General features: G+C 42.6%; 1 protein-coding gene across 1 annotated transcript in view; it reads left to right on the forward strand.

Annotated features, from left to right (window-relative positions):
- Positions 1-5,687: 5,687 nt before the first annotated feature.
- Positions 5,688-19,538, forward strand: part of TRANK1 (tetratricopeptide repeat and ankyrin repeat containing 1) — a gene marked incomplete at both ends in the record, with an annotated part of 47,385 nt that continues 33,534 nt past the window's right edge. Inside the window, 7 exons of the mRNA XM_082015129.1 lie at positions 5,688-5,821; positions 7,403-7,526; positions 8,913-9,063; positions 10,080-10,198; positions 12,750-12,833; positions 16,217-16,355; positions 16,937-17,068. Coding sequence (XP_081871255.1) covers positions 5,688-5,821; positions 7,403-7,526; positions 8,913-9,063; positions 10,080-10,198; positions 12,750-12,833; positions 16,217-16,355; positions 16,937-17,068 — 883 coding nt within the window. The remainder of the gene's footprint in view (positions 5,822-7,402; positions 7,527-8,912; positions 9,064-10,079; positions 10,199-12,749; positions 12,834-16,216; positions 16,356-16,936; positions 17,069-19,538) is intronic.

Genomic DNA, 19,538 nt, shown 5'->3' on the forward strand with positions numbered 1-19,538 from the left:
CAGTTTGCAGAAATAGAAACCAACATACAGTCATACTCTAGAGAAGGAGGATCTTGGGAGGGGGTCATTCAGTCCAGCCTTGCCCAGAGCAGGGTCCTAGGCTGGAGCTTGAGTTTTCTTGTATTTGTATTCCACTTGCTCCCCTTGTTTCACCCAGACCTTGCACACATTTCTTCCGTATCTGGTTTGTGCATAGTGTTTGAGGTGTTAAAAGGCCATTGAGATGTCTGTGCTAATATCTTACCCTGGCATGCATTTGCTAAACATTAATAAGGATGTATGTCTTGTTTCTGACAAGGTCTGTGCCCTGCAATCATCAGTTTACTACAAAGCACATTTCCAGGGGAAAGCTTGGTATGAATTGAAGAGCAGCCTAGGAAGTTCTGCTGTGCTTTGTGCACCAGCAGCCATTTAGTATCTCCTGGAAGCACAGCCAGAACTGAGGACTCTCACAGCAGACTTTCAAAATACAGAGGTAGCGCTTGCGCGCTAGACCCAGTGCAGGTACAAATCCCGTCTCGAGAGAGATGTGCTTTGCACGGATTCAAGATGCACTGATTCAGCATGGTACTGCACTGGTGGAGCTATGAAAAGGTAGGCTGAGTTCCCCCCTAGTACTAGTTCTGGCTGAACGCTTAGGAGGGAAGGGTATCTGGAGAAGCAAAACTCTAAGTGGTGTTTAGGCTTGGTTGTTTCCAGTTGCGGAGATTGTGTTCAGGCCTCCAGTTCAGACTGAAACAACCTAATAAAGCTTTCTCTATTAATTTAGAGGCAAACACAGCTACAGAGATGCACGTTGTCTTCACCTCTGGACTGTTGTGATGCATAGGACACTGGCTGGCTGTAGGGCACAAAAGCAATAAAGAAACTTCATTTGGTCCTGTCCTGGCTTTGGGTGGGATAGAGTTAATTTTCTTCCTAATAGCTGGCATAGTGCTGTGTTTTGGATTTAGTATGAGAATGATGTTGATAACACACTGATGTTTTAGTTGTTGCTAAGCAATGTTTATACTAAGTTAAGGACTTTTCAGCTTCTTGTGCTCTACCAGTGAGGAGGTACACAAGAAGCTGGGAGGGGGCACAGCCAGGACAGCTGACCCAAACTGTCCAAAGGGATATTCCATACCATATAACGTCATGCTCAGTACATAAACTGGAATTGGCCGAGGGGATGTGACCATGGCTCAGGAACTGGCCTGGCATTGGTCAGCGGATGGTGAGCAATTGTATTGGGCATGACTTATTTTGTGTATTCTTTTGTCATTATTATTGTTATTGTTATTTTCTCTTCCCTTGCTGTCCTATTAAACTGTCATTATCTCAAACCACTAGTTTTACCTTTTTTTCTGATTCTCTTCCCCATCCCACTGGTGCAAGAGTGAGCGAGCATCCGCATGGTGCTTAGCTGTCAGCTGGAGTAAACCACGACAGTCCAATTTGTGCTAAGTTCAGGGCAACACGCACCCATAAGAAGCTATGACTATGCTGCTCTGCTTACCCTAATCGGTGTCAAATTTGCTCTAGAATCTCATTCTTTGTTTTCAAAGCAGTGCTTGCTTTTACTGGGAGAAAAGGGTCTTTTGGCACTTCCAAGCTCTAGTGCAAATCTGGCAAGGTGATTTGTTACAGAAATGTTTTTTTTTGTTTCGTAGGGCAGAGTGAGAATCTATCCAATGATAGACTATCCCTATCTGTCTGAATCTGTCTTTAACGATAGGGATGTCTAATGAGAAAATATCTAAATGATGGGCTTTTCATCTGAGTTGACCAGCTTCTTCAAGATGAGCTGACATATTTTACAAGGGTTGAACACATTCTTCGTTAGATACTGGCTGAACATTCGATTAAAATGTTCAGATTATCACAAATACCACTACAACTTTTTCCAGACTCAACAGATCCATGAGGATGGCCATGTCTAAATCTCAACTTCTTTCCCCTCTTCTGCATGAGATTTCCTAATGTGTGTACTTATGGCGTGGTCAGTTATGATCTGTTCATCCTGATTGCAGAACTTGTATTTTTCTCTGCTGTTTCTCCAAGGCCTCCTCTGAAAGTAGAGGTGATTTCAAGATTTTTTTGTTTGTCATTTCAGCATTCAATGGAAAAGCCAAGCTCCTGAAAGTAGTACATTTTTTTCAGCTTTTCTCTCTTCATAACTCTCAGGGTTATGCTTAAATGCATTCAAAGGATGCTGTGTTCTGTAAATATGTCTTTGGTGACTGCTGCTGCTGTTGTCAGGAAAGCAAATAAAACTGGCCAGCAGACAGAGCATTGCCTCTTTGAGTTATGGTCTGCTAGAGCCTTCTCATTCTATATTTTTCCTCTCTTTTCTTGGGCCTGCCCTGACATTCACATACATCTATACCAGGACACGCTGAACATGTCATTCAGAAGACCTGTATGCTTGGGTTCGCTCTCAGACTTATAAAGATTTTTGTCCTTTTGCTGAGTGACTGCAGGATTGCCTGTACGGACGGTGCCAGTGGCAGCCATGTGGCTGGAGGGGTCCTTCTGGTGTAGCAGGTCAGGGTGACATGGCAATTCCTTCTTGGTGGCACCACGCTCTCAGAGCCAGCATGCTTTTGTTGGGCAAGAGCCAATGAGAGCCTGGAGGTTTCCTGATGAGAAAACATGAATTATTCGAATGCTGATGAAATGTATTTAGTTGTCACTCAACCACAGTTTAGATGCGTTGTTGGGCTTTTTCTCTCCATACCTGTTGCCGTTGGTAATGTCTGCCTGTTGGGTTAAGGGGGAAGAAGGAAAGATTAGCTATTCCTCTGCTTAATAGGAGTGAGGAATGCACAGTCTTTAGAAGTCAGATTTCCTGGAAGTAGGAAGATGCTAATTTTTCATCACTATTTTAATTCGGATGCAGAGCTCCCCAGATTGCTATACTTCATTTGTTGCTTGCATTGTGGAAAGCTACTGTACCTCAAGAATAAAAACATTATTCTACCACCAGGTAATGCCATAGGGATGGAACCTCAAAGCTTAACTTCCAGTATCAGCAATAATTAAAAGCATGGCTGTGTACACCTTCCACTCTTTCTCTGTGAATAAGCAGTGCCACGCAGTTTCTCTTCTAAAATGTGTGGACCAAATGCAGACAGAACAAATGCAATTGCTTGGGTTCACTCTCAGATTTATAAAGATTTTAGTATTGCCAATTTTAGATGTTCAGAAAGAACAAGCTGGCCTCTTTGAGGCTGATAGCTGGTGTAAGGAATACAACATTTTTCAAGAATGACAAATGGTTTTTCTGGGCAGCCCCTGTTTGTGTTTTCAAGCTTATCTGCTGAAGCGAGAGGAATCAAAACTTAGCCTTTTAAACCCCCAAAACTGCCCTGCTTCTGAGGACAGTCTGACTGAAACAGTTCAGTGGGACATCAACCATCACAATAACATAAGAGTTGGCAACATGTCAAGTAAATGGGAATTTTGCCCACTGGCAGCAGTAGGGGTTGGAGTCGATTGTTTCTGACTTAACTGTATAATCTTTTGTTTTAATCCTTTGAGTAGAAATTAATATGCTTCATTTTGCTGTCACAGTCATGCTGGTGGCCTCAGGAGCTGTAAAAAAAGTGAACAGTAGACCATCTTGCCTGTTTTTCGTTGGCTTTTTTTTTCTTTGAAGTACAAGGTCTCAACAATGCACTGGGAAGGGTCTTTCAGACCTTAGGATGTCCCTGCACATGTATGTGTTTCGTGGACTCCTTAGCTTTGGAGAAATCCCCACTTTACAAGCGGAACCTGTCTTACTCTACTGTGGCTGGGATGGAGTTAGTTTTCACCATAGTAGCTCATATGATGCTGTGCCTTCAATTTGTGACCAAAACAACGCTGATAACATACTGATGTTTTACCTGTTGCTGAGCAGTGTTTGCACAGCGTTGGAGCCTTCTCTGTTTCTCACTCTGCCCTCCCCAGGGAATAGATTGGGGGTGCGCAAGAGATTGGGAGGGGACAGAACTGGGCAGATGACCCAAACTGATACTCCATGCCATGTAACCTCATGCTCAGCCATAAAAAGGGAGAGGAGGGGGCTTAGGGAGATTAGCGATCCCTAAGTCGGCAACTGGCTGGGCAGCGGTCTGCGTGTGGGAGGTGGTGAATGATTGCCTCTGCATCTCTTGTTTTGTTTTATTTCTCTCTTCTTCCACTTCTCTTTCACTTATTAAACAATTTTCATCCTGACACACAATTGTTCTTGCTTTTATTCTTCCTTTCCTCTTCCCTCATCCCTCTGGGGGTGAGGGGAAGTGAGCGCTTCTGCTGCCTACTGGGGTTAACCCACAGGTTATTCAGGTGCAGTTGTGACCTTTATCTGTGTTGTTTAAGCCAGACTAATAAACAACATTTTTATTTAACGCTTGCCATGGTCAGTAGATGTGTAGTAGACCTAGTACAGTAGGTCTTTCGGTTAGTCCGGTGGTTTTGAGTTAAAACTGTTTATGCTTCAGGAAGATGTTAGGCAATAGCAAGACATGCTGTGTTAGTCAGCACAGCGATTCTTTTGGGTCATTGGCTGAGATGTCAGATTTGCGTGCCTGTGTATCTCTTGGGTCTGCAAACTTGGGTGTAGTTGTTAAAGCCCGCAGTAGATGTCCCAGTTACTTAAACGACCTCCAGTTTGGAGTTTGGCTAGGAAACTCCAGTGCTGGAAAAGGATCGGAATTTGTGTTCTGGAAGATACAACTCTGGGTAAAAATTTCACCCTAAGTAGAAGCAGAGCCTTCTTAAAAAAAAAAAAAAAAAAAAAAGCTTGAAATTATTTTATTTTAATCATTAAACTGTTCTTGTCTCAACCCACAAGCTTTCTTACTTTTGCCCTTCTAATTCTCTCCTCCATCCCACTGGGACAGGGGCATGGTGAGCAAGCGGCAGTGTGGTGCCAGGTTACCCACTGGGGTTAAACCGAGACACCATGTGATTAGTTTTATGTAATGAACTTAATTTTAAAATTTTCATGATGAAATATTTGTTTAAATCGGTTGTAATTGATGCCTGTTTCAACCTTTGTTTTCTTCGGGTGCTTGCTATATTAATTTTAATAACTGTTTTAAATCTGATTCAAGGTCTTCATACACTATTAATATACTAATTATTATAATTAATGTACAGTTATTGTACATTACTGTAAACACTGTATGTTACAGTATTTTCATGCAGTAATCAAGTTTCATTGCAGTTTTGTATACATTGGATTATTGAATGTCTAGCCAGAGAGGCTGGGCAAAAAAGTCATAAAGAAAAAGTAAGTAAATGAGTTTTGTGTTTAATTGCAATGTATTCCTGTATTTCTTAAGCATGTGAACTCTGTTCTCTTGGATATTTCCTCCCGCGTTTAGTTTGTGTGCACACATTTAAATAATTTGGAATTTTAATTTAAAAAATATGCTTTAAGACTTGAGAAGAAAACTGGAAAAAATGCCTACTGGTGGTAGATCTGGTTAGCTGAGGTTGATTAAAAGTGGATGGGAAGTTAAGGCATCAACAGCAAGGGTGAGGTTGTTACCTGCGTTACATTTTACTATTCAAACTGCAGCAAACAAAAAAGATGTGTTGTTTTGTCCTCCTTTTCAAATATGCAAAAACTAAGGTGAAAATTTAAGTGGATTTTAGGGAAAGAAGTGTCTCATAAATTAATACTTGCTTTTGATTAATTTTTTTCTCTTATTAGCATGGATGCCATGGAATATGCACAATTTATGAGACAAGCTGGGAACCAGGATTTCAAAAATGGAAATTACGCTTTGGCCATCAGAAAATATGATCAAGCTCTACACATGCTTGGTTGTTTAATGCAATGGGTCCAGTAAGTATTCTTGAATGTAAATGTAAATCGTAAGACTAGCCTGAAATTTGTACAGTAGTGCAGTTAACTCAGAACTGTATTTCTTGCCCTGACACCTGATTTTCTTGTATCTTTTGTCACACTCTTCAGTGTACCAGTTTTATAATTAAAGAGGAATTGCTGTTGCTGACATATATGTGTGATATTGTTTAGTGACTGTAATCTGAATATTTTTATTAAACATCAGTTACAAATTAGTGTAATTAAAGCTCAAATTAATTTTCCATAAACCGTGTTGGTTTCTGTTAAATTACTTCTGTTTCTTAGCTGACATGCCATGGATTAATCTTGCTGTGATTCTGCCGTGTACTGGTCATGCCTATGGCCTCTTGTTACCTGAGTCATCTGATTATCTTTAAAACTATTCATGCAAGTTACTTTATTCTTGTTATTTGGTCTGTCTTAGTATTCTCAGTTTTCTTAAAAAAATAACTTTTCAGCAGAAGAGTTCTTTGGGTATTTCTTTCCAAATGTTAAGTGCTTGTTTTCGTCAGTCAACACCAGTTGCTAATGTTATTAATGATTAAATAGTTGAGTATTGTGTTAACTATTAAATATTCATTACTACTGTGTGTTAACACTACTGCTAACCTAATTTAACACCAGCCATTCATTTATTTTGACTATTAGCTGTTTAGACTAGTTAGTAAAATAAGTCTGGAGCATATGCAGGGAGTAGGACTGAGTGAGGACAGAGCCGAGCAGGCTACATCCAGCGCCTGCCCCTCATGGGCAGCGGGACTTCGTCGTACTGCAGGGATCCGCTCCTGAGTGTCTCCTTTCCCCTTGCCGTGGGTTGCCTCGTCAGTATTTGCTTGCATGCCAGAGTGTGCTCCGAACACGTTCAGTGTAGTTGAAACAACGTTCTTGAGTGTACATTAGTATATAGGATTAAGATGAAGGATGCAGCTCCGTGGCACGTACTATGTGTTTGAGCGCAGGCAAGGCAGGCTTTCTGGGCTCCCCAGCACCCTGTGGACTGTAGTCCTGTCACTCATGTACAGCTCTTTCCAGAAGCTCTCTTGGATACAGGAGATGCTTTATATACTTCAGTATATTCTGTTCTCTAAAATACATTTCTTTATTTCTTAGCTGGTGTAAATGTGGGTAATTCTGTTGACTTCATCAACTGCTGGTACGGTAAAATGGGTTTAGGTTGTTTTTTTGGTGACCAAAATCTGTTTAGCATTCTTTCCACCTAGCAGCTTCCATTTGTGTGTCTGTTTTCTCCTGTTCTTGGCCATTGGCTTTCACTGAGCTGTATCTAGGTGTGTCGAGATGGTCTAAACTCTAAATCCTCATACTGTGTTATTCTAGTGGATTGGCTTTCTGCTTCAGAAGAGACCAGGATATCACTAAGGGTAACACTAAGGTATTATTTAGGATGTCACGAAGAGATTTGATCGCTGATGTTCAAATGATCTTTATTCTCTACAACTCCATTTCTACCTCTACTTTTTTCTTTTTTCTCGTTGCTAACTATAAAGTACGATACGTCCTTTTTCAAGCAAATAAACGGTTATGCTAAAAATGTATTTTTAGGTGTTCCAGGGACATAGCTGTGTTACACTGCAACAAATCAACTGCCTTGTACAATCTTGGTAAATGGAGAGAAGCAGTGTTTTCAGCCTACCAGAGCCTACACTGGGATCCAGAGTATGTTAAGGTATTCAGATGTTTAAGCTGGCAGTTTTTGCATGACTTTTTAAAACAAATATCACTATCTGCTTTTTATTGTGTTTTGGTTTTGAGGTGTGATAAGCAAATAATAGCATAAAATTCCATAATCAGTGTCTGACTCTGTAGATGAGCATCAGAATTACTACTGTAATAGCCCTTTTAATAAAATGAATCAGCTCTCTTTTGCGCCAGGAGATGCTTGTTCTTTCTGGCTCCCAGAGAGGCACCAATGCTTTCAAGGAAGATAAATATTTTATTAATATCCCAGACAAGGTGATAGCAAGTAATAAAATCTTATGTGCCCTTGTGATGCTGGAGACCCAGGGATGGCGCAGCACCGGCCAGGTCTCTGGTCAGGCCACGGCACGCTGTGTAGATCCCATCTGTGGTGAGGTTCACCAGTTCTGTGTTCAGGCTCCGTTAAGACCGCAAGTGGCTCACAGTACAGATTCATCAGTCGCTGACAGCAGTCGGGGCTGGGATGGGGACTTAGCTTTGAAAACTCCCAAGGGCAATCTGCCCAAGTATTCTTTACATGTTAATAAGCCTACAGTTCCTGGGAACAGTACGTGATGATCAAGGTCGTATTGTATTTCCAGTGGACAGAACAATACCCTACACATACGCTTGTGACTAAATACACATTGATTAAGTACACATTGACTCAAATACTCATCTGTTAGGATTAAGCAGCGGTTGTACAGTATTTATAATATGGAGGCATACACCTGGATTGGCTTTTATGTACAATAAATAAGTCTTCTGGATCAACCACTACAGTCTTCCAAAGGCTCTAGTAGGAGGTATTTGATTTAGATTTGGTAAAATTGCATGCAAATAGCAATTTAACTTGCACTGTATTGCAGCATGGCAGTTATCTGGCTTGGACAAATTGGTTCCACTGCGACTCTGAACCAGTACAACCTAGTTCAGTGGTGAATATAAACATGTTCAGGTGCCAAAGGCTGAAGAATATATGCATTGTGGTAAATACTGCAAAATGCAGTGACATGGGGACATAAACATATATTCTGGACCTTGTGACAAAAAAAAAATCCTGTCCAAAGGAGATTAAAATATAGTTGCTAACAGTATGTCTTTCATCCTGTAGTTATTTTCCAAATTTTATATGCCAGGATTTATCACTCTTAGTATCTGTGATGATTTCAGTAGCATATTGTGAATTTCAAGGGATGTTTATTGGACTGTTTTTGGATCTGTGTGTAAGAAGCTGTAAAAATAATACTACATGTCATTTTTATAGCATAATTAGAGAATTTAGGAAAAAAATGGTAACATCTTGTTTTGTAGTAAAGATCTCTGAATATTTTCCCAACAATGGTCTTTTTTTGTTCTTTTTTTTTTTTCTCAGGCTTATTATAGAGCTGGCCACTCATTGATCATGTTATCAGACTCTTATGAGGCGATTTCTATGTTTCATAAAGGTTTGATTCTCCTGAATGCTTCTGCAGATCGGACTCAAGTTGCTGATTTTGTAGCAGGAATCTTCATAAGTATCAATGGTAAACTCAATTTAAGAGCTTAATTTTTCTAAGAGCCTTTCAATAGTGGGGACAACACAAGTCCCTGGTAGGGCATGCTTCGTGAGATGATTTATTTGGTACTTAGTGCCTCAGGTCTGTTTGAGAATTATGAATATGTTGAGCGACCTAATCAAAAGGATGTGGTGAACTTGGTCCAGTTTGTATACAGCAGATATCAATGGTCCCAAAACACTGTGCAGGGAAGTGTGTTATCTCACAAGAACAGGTCTGTTGTGGAATAGTTAGAAAAGGTTGAAATTTAGAGTCAGGGCGACAAGGTTAGAGATTTGGAGCTCCAGACCCCTAAGGCTTTAGTGGTTTTTGTCCAAACCACTCTGCTTTTCTTTTAGCTAGGTAGATTTGAAAATAGTTAGAAGATACTCAGCTTAAACCTGAGTTTGTAGTGCCCTGTATTCCAGTGTGGGGGACTTTCCCTCAGCTAGTAATGGGCAGCAATGAAAAGAGGGAATTTGGCCTTTCTGTGGCATTGTGGGGTTTTTCTGAGCAATGTCCACCCTGTGTCTTGCTGCCCTCTCCTCAGCCTCTCCTTCTATACTTGCTTTTTTGTCTGGTTCACAAGCTTTGTCTGATGGGGCCTGCAGGCATGCCGGGCGATTGCAGGTTGTGCCCCTGCTGCATTTACTTGAACCTGTAGCCCCATGTTAAGAACCTTGATTAGCTTTAGCAGCATCCGTAGTTGGGCTCACCCACAAGTGGAAGAACCACCATGAAGTTCACAATGTCTTGGGACTTAGATGTGTTTCCTGAGGGCAGGGATTAATTTTTTTTTCCCCTTGTTTAATGAAGACTGGCCACTGAAGACAAGGTGCCGTATCAGTTGGATAGCCAGGGATATTTAAGCCCCCGTTTGGCATTCTCCTGGGTATTAATCAGTGCTAAAATTGTCTCTGTGCAATGAAGTAAATTAATTGGAGACCCCAATTTTAAAAGTGCTTTGTATACTAAATAGTTTCCTTGATTGCTTATTCTTGCAGATGAGAGAGTCTTTCCACCAACTTTTCCCCCTGCATATGATTATATTTTCAGCACAAGGTTTGATGCTGTGATTTGGCAAGCAGTGATAGAAAGGTTGGCTCAGAAAGGGAAGTGGCGGGTAAGTCTGTCGCTGCGTTACCTACTGCTGCATCATAGGTCCTCATGTCTTACCTCTTCAGAGTAAGTTCCTGTTACCTTTAAAATCCCAAACAATGGGTACTTATTGTTCCCTGCTTCAAACGTCTTGATTTTTAAGACTTGAAAAATACTTTTAGTGATAAATAATTTCTGAAATTTATTTCTTGAAGGTATACAGCGAACCTGAAATCCCACTTGTCTCTGGCTGTTGTCTCTGTTATGATTTATGGTGCCATCTGGTGTCATTATTCTTGAAGGAAATTAGAGGGGAAAAAAAATACCTATGTATTTATGGTCCCTTTTACTTTTCCTTCTGTATGACAAGCTGGACTTTTGAAGCTGTCTGTGAAAGACCCACTAATAAAGGAGCATCTCAGAGGAAGTACATGGTTATTAAACAAAACCAAGTAATTTAGAAAAATCAGAAGGTGAATCACCTGAAATTATTTCAGTCCTCTTTTCTGTGGTGACTATATAAAATTGATCACTGTCATGATTATTTGGGTGTCAGTGGCAAGGAGCTGGTGGGGAGGCTGCAGGGGCCTCTGTGCGGAGACGCTTGGGGCTGCCCTGTGGCAGGCATGGCTGATTCCAGCAGGTGCCAGCAGACCCATTGCAGGGCACAGCTGAGCCCCTCAGCCAAGATGGTGGCCCCTTGGGGAAGCATGTTTAAGAAAGGGCAAAAGGCTGCCTGGCAGAGTGAGGGGGAAAAAGTGAGGAACAGCCCTGTTCCTGTTCCAGGAGAGGAGGGAGCGGGAGGAAGCGCTTCAGGCCTGGAGCAGGACTTCCCTTGCAGCCTGTGGAGAGGCCATGCAGGAGCAGGCTCCTGACAGGAACCACAGCCCAGGGAGGACCCATGCTGGAGCAGGGGAAAAGCATGAGAAGGAGGGAGCAACAGAGAGGGGCTGCAATGCATTGACTGCAGCCCCACATTCCCCAGAGAATCATAGAATCTTTGGGTTGGAAGGGACCTTTTAAAGGTCATCTAGTCCAACCCCCCAACAATGAGCAGAGACATCTTCCAACTAGACCAAGTTGCTCAGAGCTCCGTCCAACTTGATTTTGAACACTTCCAGTGATGGGATCCACACCTTCTCTGGGCAACCTGTTCCAGTGTATCACCACACGTATCATAGAAAATTTCTACCTTATGTCCAATTTAAACTTACCCTTTTTCAGGTTAAAACCATTGCCCCTTGTCCTATCACTATAAGTCTTGTTAAAAAGTCTCTCAGAAGCCCCCTCTATCTATAGAAAGGCTGCAATAAGGTCTCCCTGGAGCCTTCTCTTCTTAGGCTGAACAACCCCAACTCTCTCAGCCTGTCCTCACAGGAGAGGTGTGCCATCCCTCTGATCATTCTGGTGGCCCTTCTCTGGATCTGCTCCAACAGGTCCATGTCTTTCTTGTGCTGAGGGCTCCAGAGCTGGACGCAGTTCTCCAGGTGGGGTCTCACCAGAGTGGAGCAGAGGGGGAGAACCACCTCGCCTGACCTGCTGGCCACGCTTGTTTTGATGCAGCCCAGGATGCAATTGGCTTTCTGGGCTGCGAGCGCACATTGCCAGCTATGATCCAATTTTTCATCCACCAGTACCCCCAAGCCCTTCTTGGCAGGACTGCTCTCAATCCCTTCCTCCCATAGTCTGTACTGATACTAGGGGCTGCCCCTACCCAGGTGCAGGACCCTTGTTGAACTTCATGAGGTTTGCATGGGCTCATTCCTTCAAGCCTGTCCACGTCCTTCTGGATGGCATCCCGTCCCTCTAGCCTATCAAATGCATCACTCAGCTTGGTGCCATTTCCAAACTTGCTGAGTGATTGCACCACGCAAGCCCACTGTCCATGTTGTTGATGAAAGTATTAAATAGTACTGGTCCCAGTACAGACCCTTAAGGGACACTACTCGTTACTGGTTTCCACTTGGACACTGAGCTGTTGACTAGAAATCTTTGGATGCAGCGATCCAGCCAATTCCTTATCCATCCAACAGTCCATCCATTGAACCCCTATATGTCCAATTTAGAGCTAAGAAGTTTGTGGGGGTCTATATCAAAGGTCTTACAGAAGTCCAGGTAGGTGACTCTAGTTCTTCCCTTATCCTCTGGTGAAGCTAGGTGGTTTTTCCAGGAGCAAGGCAAAGTTTTTAGGAAAACGGAGAAAACTGAAAAAGGTATAGTATGCATTTCTTGCTTTCTGCTCAGGATGTTGATGTAACTGGGGAGTCTCATCCCCATAAATGTAAAGGCCCATTCCTAAAGTGAAGGGTCACTTCCCAGAGGCTTTTAAGGCCTGACGTTTCTACATGGTTTTTATTTCTGAGGAAACTTTCATCGGTCATAGCTTCCCACAGTCCACTGTGTATTACATCAATTCAGTTGATAAATGGAAAGGGAGATTGAGTAATCTGTTTTGATCTTAAAAAAAGATCTGAAACGTTGCTAGCCCTTGTTTGCTTTCCTACAAGACCTGATGAGGCAGTGGAAAAGAAAATTTCTAACCATGCTTATAAGACTACTAATGTGTCTTTTCCCAGTCTCTTCTGTTGTTGTTATCTGAGAAGAAAGAGTTGCCCACCAATCTCAGAGTCAACCAATTATCACTGAAGAATCTCTTTGAGGTAAAGTAGCATCCTTTCTTTTTCTTGTGTTTATTTCTTTTCTTCCTGTTTGCTTTAGTGAGAGATTTTCCATCTTGTGTGCAAGGCTAAAAAGATCAAAGAAAAATAAAATGGTAAATAATACATGGACTTTATGTTTATATTAAATAATCTGTTTTGTCCATTTTCATTTGTATGTTAAAAAAAAAACCTTAATTTGCATAACTTCTGTATGTAATTTAATGTTTCCTTTAATTTGATCAAAAGAAGTCATCTTTGTCTCAAGCACAGCAAGCTATTCATGTCATGCTTGGAACCTGAGAACTTAATGTAGAAAATATCTGACGGTTAAGGTGGATATGTTTTCCAACTAAGGCAATTTATGATATCCCTGGGATAGGGTGTTTTTATGTGTTGCTAGCCTGTCTCTGGACTGCTTGATGATTACAGGGACATGAGCTGGGTGCAGTGTTGGAATTTTCCCTCCCCTCCATGCCCCAAAGTTTTGGTAAGTTACTTTGTAACTAGGCAGCAACTGCTCAAATTTCTCCCTAAAGGCTTTGGCACTTTCCAAATGACTTGGAGGATTTTGGCAAGATGGAAACATGAAGTCGTAGACCAAGAAGCCACAATTCCTAATGCCTTTCACTGAAATGGCATCTGCAGACAGCAGAATTTGATCCTTAAGTTGCTCTTCTGAAACTTGCTCTTTATCTTGTGATTCCTTGTGTTCTGCAGCATTTGGGAACCTCCAAAGCTTTCTGTGCTGGCAGGATAAAATAAAATCTTCCAGCTGTCGGAAGCTGCCGTGCTCATGCGTAGTTTGCTGCTGGTTGGCCGTGCCTGTGCTGTGCCGTGCACGCCGGTACACTCCAGAGTCCCTCCCACATTGCGCTGTGAGCTCGGTGGTCTTGTGGGGGCTCGCTGCAGCTTGCCTCTGCCTTTGTGCGTGGGTATCCCACCAAAACACTTTGAATGCACGAAGGGGTGTGCAGTCATTGCTTCTGGCCCCTCGGGAACCGGCGTGTAGCCGGAGGCTGACTGTGAGCCAGGAGCTGCTGGGCGTTCACCAGCTCTGCAACTCAGGAACAGCCAATGGCTGTAGCAGTAACATACCGACTTTCTGAAGGCATCTCACAGTGTATGTGTCTGCCTACCACACACTGGATGCCCAGCCTGTCTCAACTGCAGTTAAGTAAAGCATTTCTTATGGACGATTAAAAAATTCTTCTCTGTATGCATTTTTTTGCTTTATTTTTCCATTTCTTTTATCTTTAAAAGATATGGTTACGCATTCATTGAGAAATTCCATTAGGCTTTATGCTGAAGTATACTTGATTTCTTAGAACACTGTGGTTTTCCTGACGGAAGCTTCGGAAGATGTTAACTGTAGGCTACGTGGTACACTTGCTTGGCATTTACTGCTGGCACATTAACAGTTTAGGGCATATTGATGGAATGTGCCAGAATTTGCCATTTGGCTGTTGCAGTGTTTGTGTTACTTTGCTCATAATAATTTCAATTTTGTGCTTTTTCCACAAATGTATCTCAGTTGGGTGCCTGACAGAGTGAGCAGGAGTAGTTCTGAAAAAGAAGGGTAATGCAAGGGAAACAAATCGACATATATTCATAGGGTTGTTTATAGTGATAGCAGAAGAATTAGTGGGTGAATATATGCAAGCATGCCCTGGTTAGTTACCCTTAAGCAGGTATGCCGTGTCAGTGCCAGCAGAGTAGCCCATATGGGACTTCATGCTGCCCACCATCATCCCTTGTGTGTTTGCTCATTTTTTTGCAAGAAGGGAGGGTGGGTCAGGGTTGGGTCCTCGATCAGCCAGACCGATGACCAGGCAGTGACATGGCTGTGGTGCTAGAGCAGCATGGCTGTGGTGGGGACAAAGGCATGAAAGCCTCAGCTTAAAGCAGCTCCCAAGCAAAGGTGTCCGCTGCCGCTGCCATAGTTTGGGTGGTCTGGTGCAAAGGAGTCCTGCATGGGGTGAATGTGCTCCTCACATGACAGTAAAGCATGTCAGTGCAGTAGAGGACACATGTAGGGTGTCAGCAAAAAATCTTTCTTCCTAGGTAAGCAAATCAAGATGCCTCATTGAGAGAGGAGGATAAAAGTGGGTTGCCTTTGCAAAATAGTATGTCCTTGGTTATTGAGTTGGCCCCACCGGTCTTAGCTGTTCTAGTGGGTTTGTTGTACATGTGGAAGACTGAAAGAATCAGGACGAAAGATTCCTAAACGCTGCTTTTCTTTTGCAAAAATTAGAAAACATGGCTTTCTGACAAATCGAACTTCCCCTGCTGCCACTGCATTCTCCCTGTAATTTGTTATATTTTGTTTTTTGTAACTGCGCAAACAGTAATTCTTGCCAGTCAAAATTTGGCGTGAGGTGTTAGAAAAAAAGATTTATTTGTGGATGTTGGAAGCATGTGTGAAGACTGCTATTTAAAAAGATGACTGGCACAAATGGAGAAATGATGTCTGAACAGTTTCCGACCACCCCCTCATGTCCTGATCCTTCTGGCATATTGTCTCAATTTCCGCCTGAGCTTTCTCTGCCCACCTCCAGAGTTCCGCAAATTGCTGTGCCCCTCGTAGACTGTGCTTCATGCTCATGAAGTCCTTGCTCAAACATCCTTTTTCAGTTCAGCTGCCTTCTGCTCAGGCTGCGTGCTTTCAATCTTGGTCTGTAAATGTCCCTGTAAGTTCCATACTTTTATCAGATGAGCTTCTAGGAATTTATCTGGCCAAAAATCTGTCTCCTAAGGCTTAACACCTTTTCTTTGTGTAAGCAGTCGTATTGTCATTGTTGTCTTAACACCAGGTGCTTCCTGAGCTGGATGAAAGTAGGGCTTTTCCTTTCTCTCTATCCATGGGGTTCCTGAGCTGGTTACCTGAGTTCCCTAAACCTCCTTCCCCCAGGCTCTAACTCCCTTTTCCCAGTTTCAAGTATTTCTGCAGCCTTTTCTTGCTTTGGGGTAACTCCCTGCATAAGCTGCCTCATCCAAGCTTAAAATACAGGCACAATATCTAGTTACAGCAATATGTGCACTGAGATACAGTAACATTTAAAAGACAAGTGTAAGGCCGAAAGTTGCAGTCAATTACGGAGAAGAAATATGGAAATACGTATTATAAAATAAATTTTAGGTTCAGTGCTCTTCAGAGCACGAGGAGATTCTTTTAAGTTTCATGAACATCTCACAGGAGAAGAGTATTTGTTTTGAGCTTCTACTGGAATTGTTACCTATATAATAAATGTTTCATTTTACAGTGGATATGGCTTGATTGTTGTTGTTCCACTGATTCTTGCCATAAAAAACATGGAAATAGGATTAAAAAATAAATGCCTTCTGTGTATGTAAAAATAATGTGTTGTAATTGTTCTCTTTACCAGACTTCTGAGTTGTATGGGCATGGTGAGAAGATGCAAGAAGTAGCAGAGTTAGTCAAGTGGCTAATTTCCATTGGGGCGAAAGTTGAATCCATTGGAGTGTATCTGCTTCATGCTGTTATCAGACTGTGTATCAAAGCAAGTGAGTGACATCCATAGCTAAAATAAAATAATGGTGGCCTTCATCAGAGAACCGACAGCTAGATCTGATCTCATTAGTTTAAAAAAAAGCTCATCTAGGTATGACCTTGCATGTGCTAATAAGGTACTATTTTAAAAACATTGCAAACAACTCTCTTTGATCATCTGTGCCTGATAGTGGTACAAACCCTAATATGGTTGTTCTCTTTGTGGTTTGAGGCAAAACTGTGGTTGATGTGGGTCTTTTGTAACCTGCATATATCAGCTTTCATGAAAATACAGTATTTCCTCCTGCCACCTCAGTGTGGAGCAACAGTTTCTATGCGTGCTGAAGAGTTGTGAGTCAACCTCAGATTTGCGCTTGCTGTGAGTCATCGAGAACATAGCATCATGCTCCCACAATGCAGCTGGCTCTTACATTGATTTTTTTTTTTCCACGTATTTCTTCCCTCCCCTACTCCCCATCTTCGAGAAAAGATTTCATACAGGTGCATCTTGCCACTCCATAGGGGAAAAACCAGGATCTGTTTCTGCTGTATCTCTGTTCACTATTTGTAACAAGTGGGTTTTTTGACCATTCAGGAAAGAACCATCTCTTCAGGTGGTTACTGACTCAGAGGCCAGACTTGAAGGATAGGATCAACCAGCAAGACAGAGATGGATGCACCCTCCTGCATATTGTGGCATCTTCCAGTGAATATTCCCAGAAACGCAGTAAATACAGTTCTTTTTTGTGTGTGTGTGGTGTTTTATTTTCATACTGAAAAATGCGTAATGGAAGAATATTTCAGACCCCGATGTTTACTATTTCATGTTAAGGAAGAAAATGAGAAAATCCTTTTATCTGAATGTAGGCTTGGTCATGGTAACTAATATTTAAACATTTCAACAATTCCCTTCTAAAGTAGTATACCTGATTACTGACCATTTGCTTTGCTCTTTGGTTTGACTGGTTATGATTTTCCCACAAGTCTGCTGCAGCTTTTAGAAATGTAGAAGATACCTTTTAAAGTTTGATGTACCCTTAAGGTCATATTAGACCATCTAGAGACCTGCGCTGTTCTTTTTAAATAGGTGAAGATTTAAAACCTTAATAGCAGTGTACTTTCTCAGAAGAGAAAGGTGAAATGCTTTCCTTCACGTTTTTTGTGGGATTTCTTTTATGTTAACTTAGCGTGTTCTTTTTTCCTTGTATTTCTTACTCTGCCCACGAGGTGGCAATAGGAAATAAGCATCAATGCCAAGATAACACCAGACTTTAGGTCATCAAATCCGATGACATTCTGGTGGTTCTCTTTAATAGTGTGAACGAAAGGTGCACACCCTACATTTAAATAATTTCATTTTCTGGAAAGGTGTAACACATCCTTCACAGCAGTTCCATCTGTTGCTAAATGACTCCCGCATTTCCAGAAGAGACCATACATATTTTTTTCAAAGTTTATTTAGTTATATAGTATACATGTTATATACAGTATATATTTCTATATGTATTTATTTATTAAATACATATATATTTATATAGTATGTATTATCTTCAGAGTATCTATTTACATATATTTATTGATTAAAGTTTATGACTTTGTATTTATATAGTATATATATTATATATAGAGTATATTTATAAAGATATATATAAATATACATATAAAAATAAACCCTTACACTCCTCTGTTAACAAAAAATAATCCCTAAAGTAGCTTGCAGGGTCAGGCTTCAACAAACAAAGCAAGACATTTGAGTTAGCCTTGCATCATTTTTTCCTCCTCTAGGTTTTGCCTTTGGCACATGCAGATGTGCCCAGGGGAGGTGTGATGGTCTAACACTTACGTGCTCACCATCGCTTAGTCTTCTCCTGCGTGCCCTGGTGGTTTGGTGCTCCTGAGCTCCCCGGCTGTTCTGGGGGCTCATGGCTTAGGGCAAATGTGCCTCTGAAGCAAGAGGAGTACAGGCAGCTGCTTGCAGGGCTCTGAAGTTTCCCTTGGTAGTGCAGTGTGACGTGCTGTGGTGGGTTGACCTTGGCCAGGTACCAGGTGCCCACCAGAGCCACTCTGTCACTCCCCTCCTCAGCTGGATAGAGGAGAGAAAATTTAACAAAAAGCTCGTGGGTCGAGATGAGGACGGGGAGAGATCAGTCAGCAATTAGTCATGACCAAAACAGACTCGACTTGGGGAAATTAGTTTAATTTATTACCAATCAGAATAGGATAATCGGAAATAAAACCAAATCTTAAAACACCTTCCCCCTACCCCTCCTTTCTTCCTGGGCTCAACTTCACTCCCGATTTTTCTCTGCCTCCTCCCCCCAAGCAGTGCAGGGGGACGGGGAGTGGGGGTTGTGGTCAGTTCATCACACGTTGTCTCTGCTTCTCCTTCCTCCTCAGGGGAAGGACTCACTCTTTCTGTGTTCCACTGTGGGGTCGCTCCCACTGGAGACAGTCCTCCATGGACTTCTCCAACGTGAGTCCTTCCAACAGGCTGCAGTTCTTCATGAACTGCTCCAGCCTGAGTCCATTCCATGGGGTGCAGTCCTTCGGGAACAGACTGCTCCAGGCTGGGTCCCCCATGGGGTCATAAGTCCTGCCAGCAAATCTGCTGCAGCCTGGGCTCCTCTCTCCAACAGGCCCACAGGTCCTGCCAGGAGCCTGCTCCATGGGCTTCCCATGGGGTCATGGCCTCCTTCGTGCATCCCCCTGCTCTGGTGTGGGCTCCTCTCTGGGTTGCAGGTGGAGATCTGCTCCAGCGTGGAGCTCCATGGGCTGCAGGGGAACAGCCTGCCTCACCATGGTCTTCATCACGGGCTGCAGGGGAATCTCTGCTCCAGTGCCTGGAGCCCCTCCTGCCCCTCCTTCTGCTCTGACCTGGGTGTCTGCAGAGCTGTTTCTCTCACAGATTCTCACTCCTCTCTCCAGCTGCAATTGCTGTGCCCCTTTGCCTCCTGCACCCCTTCTTAACTCTGTTACCCCAGAGGTGCTACCACCATCACTGCTGGACTCAGCCTTGGCCAATGGCGGGTCTATCTTGGAGCCGGCTGGCGTTGGCTCCCTTGGACACAGGGGAAGCTTCTCACAGAAGCCACCCCTGCAGCCCCCTGCTACCAAAACCTTGCCATGCAAACCCAATACACATACTAAGGAGGAAGCATGTCATCTTCCAGAATATTAGATACTGTGTCAAGGCTTTA

This window comes from Phaethon aethereus, assembly GCF_964289735.1.
Source record: "Phaethon aethereus genome assembly, chromosome: 2".
In the NCBI taxonomy this organism is placed as follows: Eukaryota; Metazoa; Chordata; class Aves; order Phaethontiformes; family Phaethontidae; genus Phaethon; species Phaethon aethereus.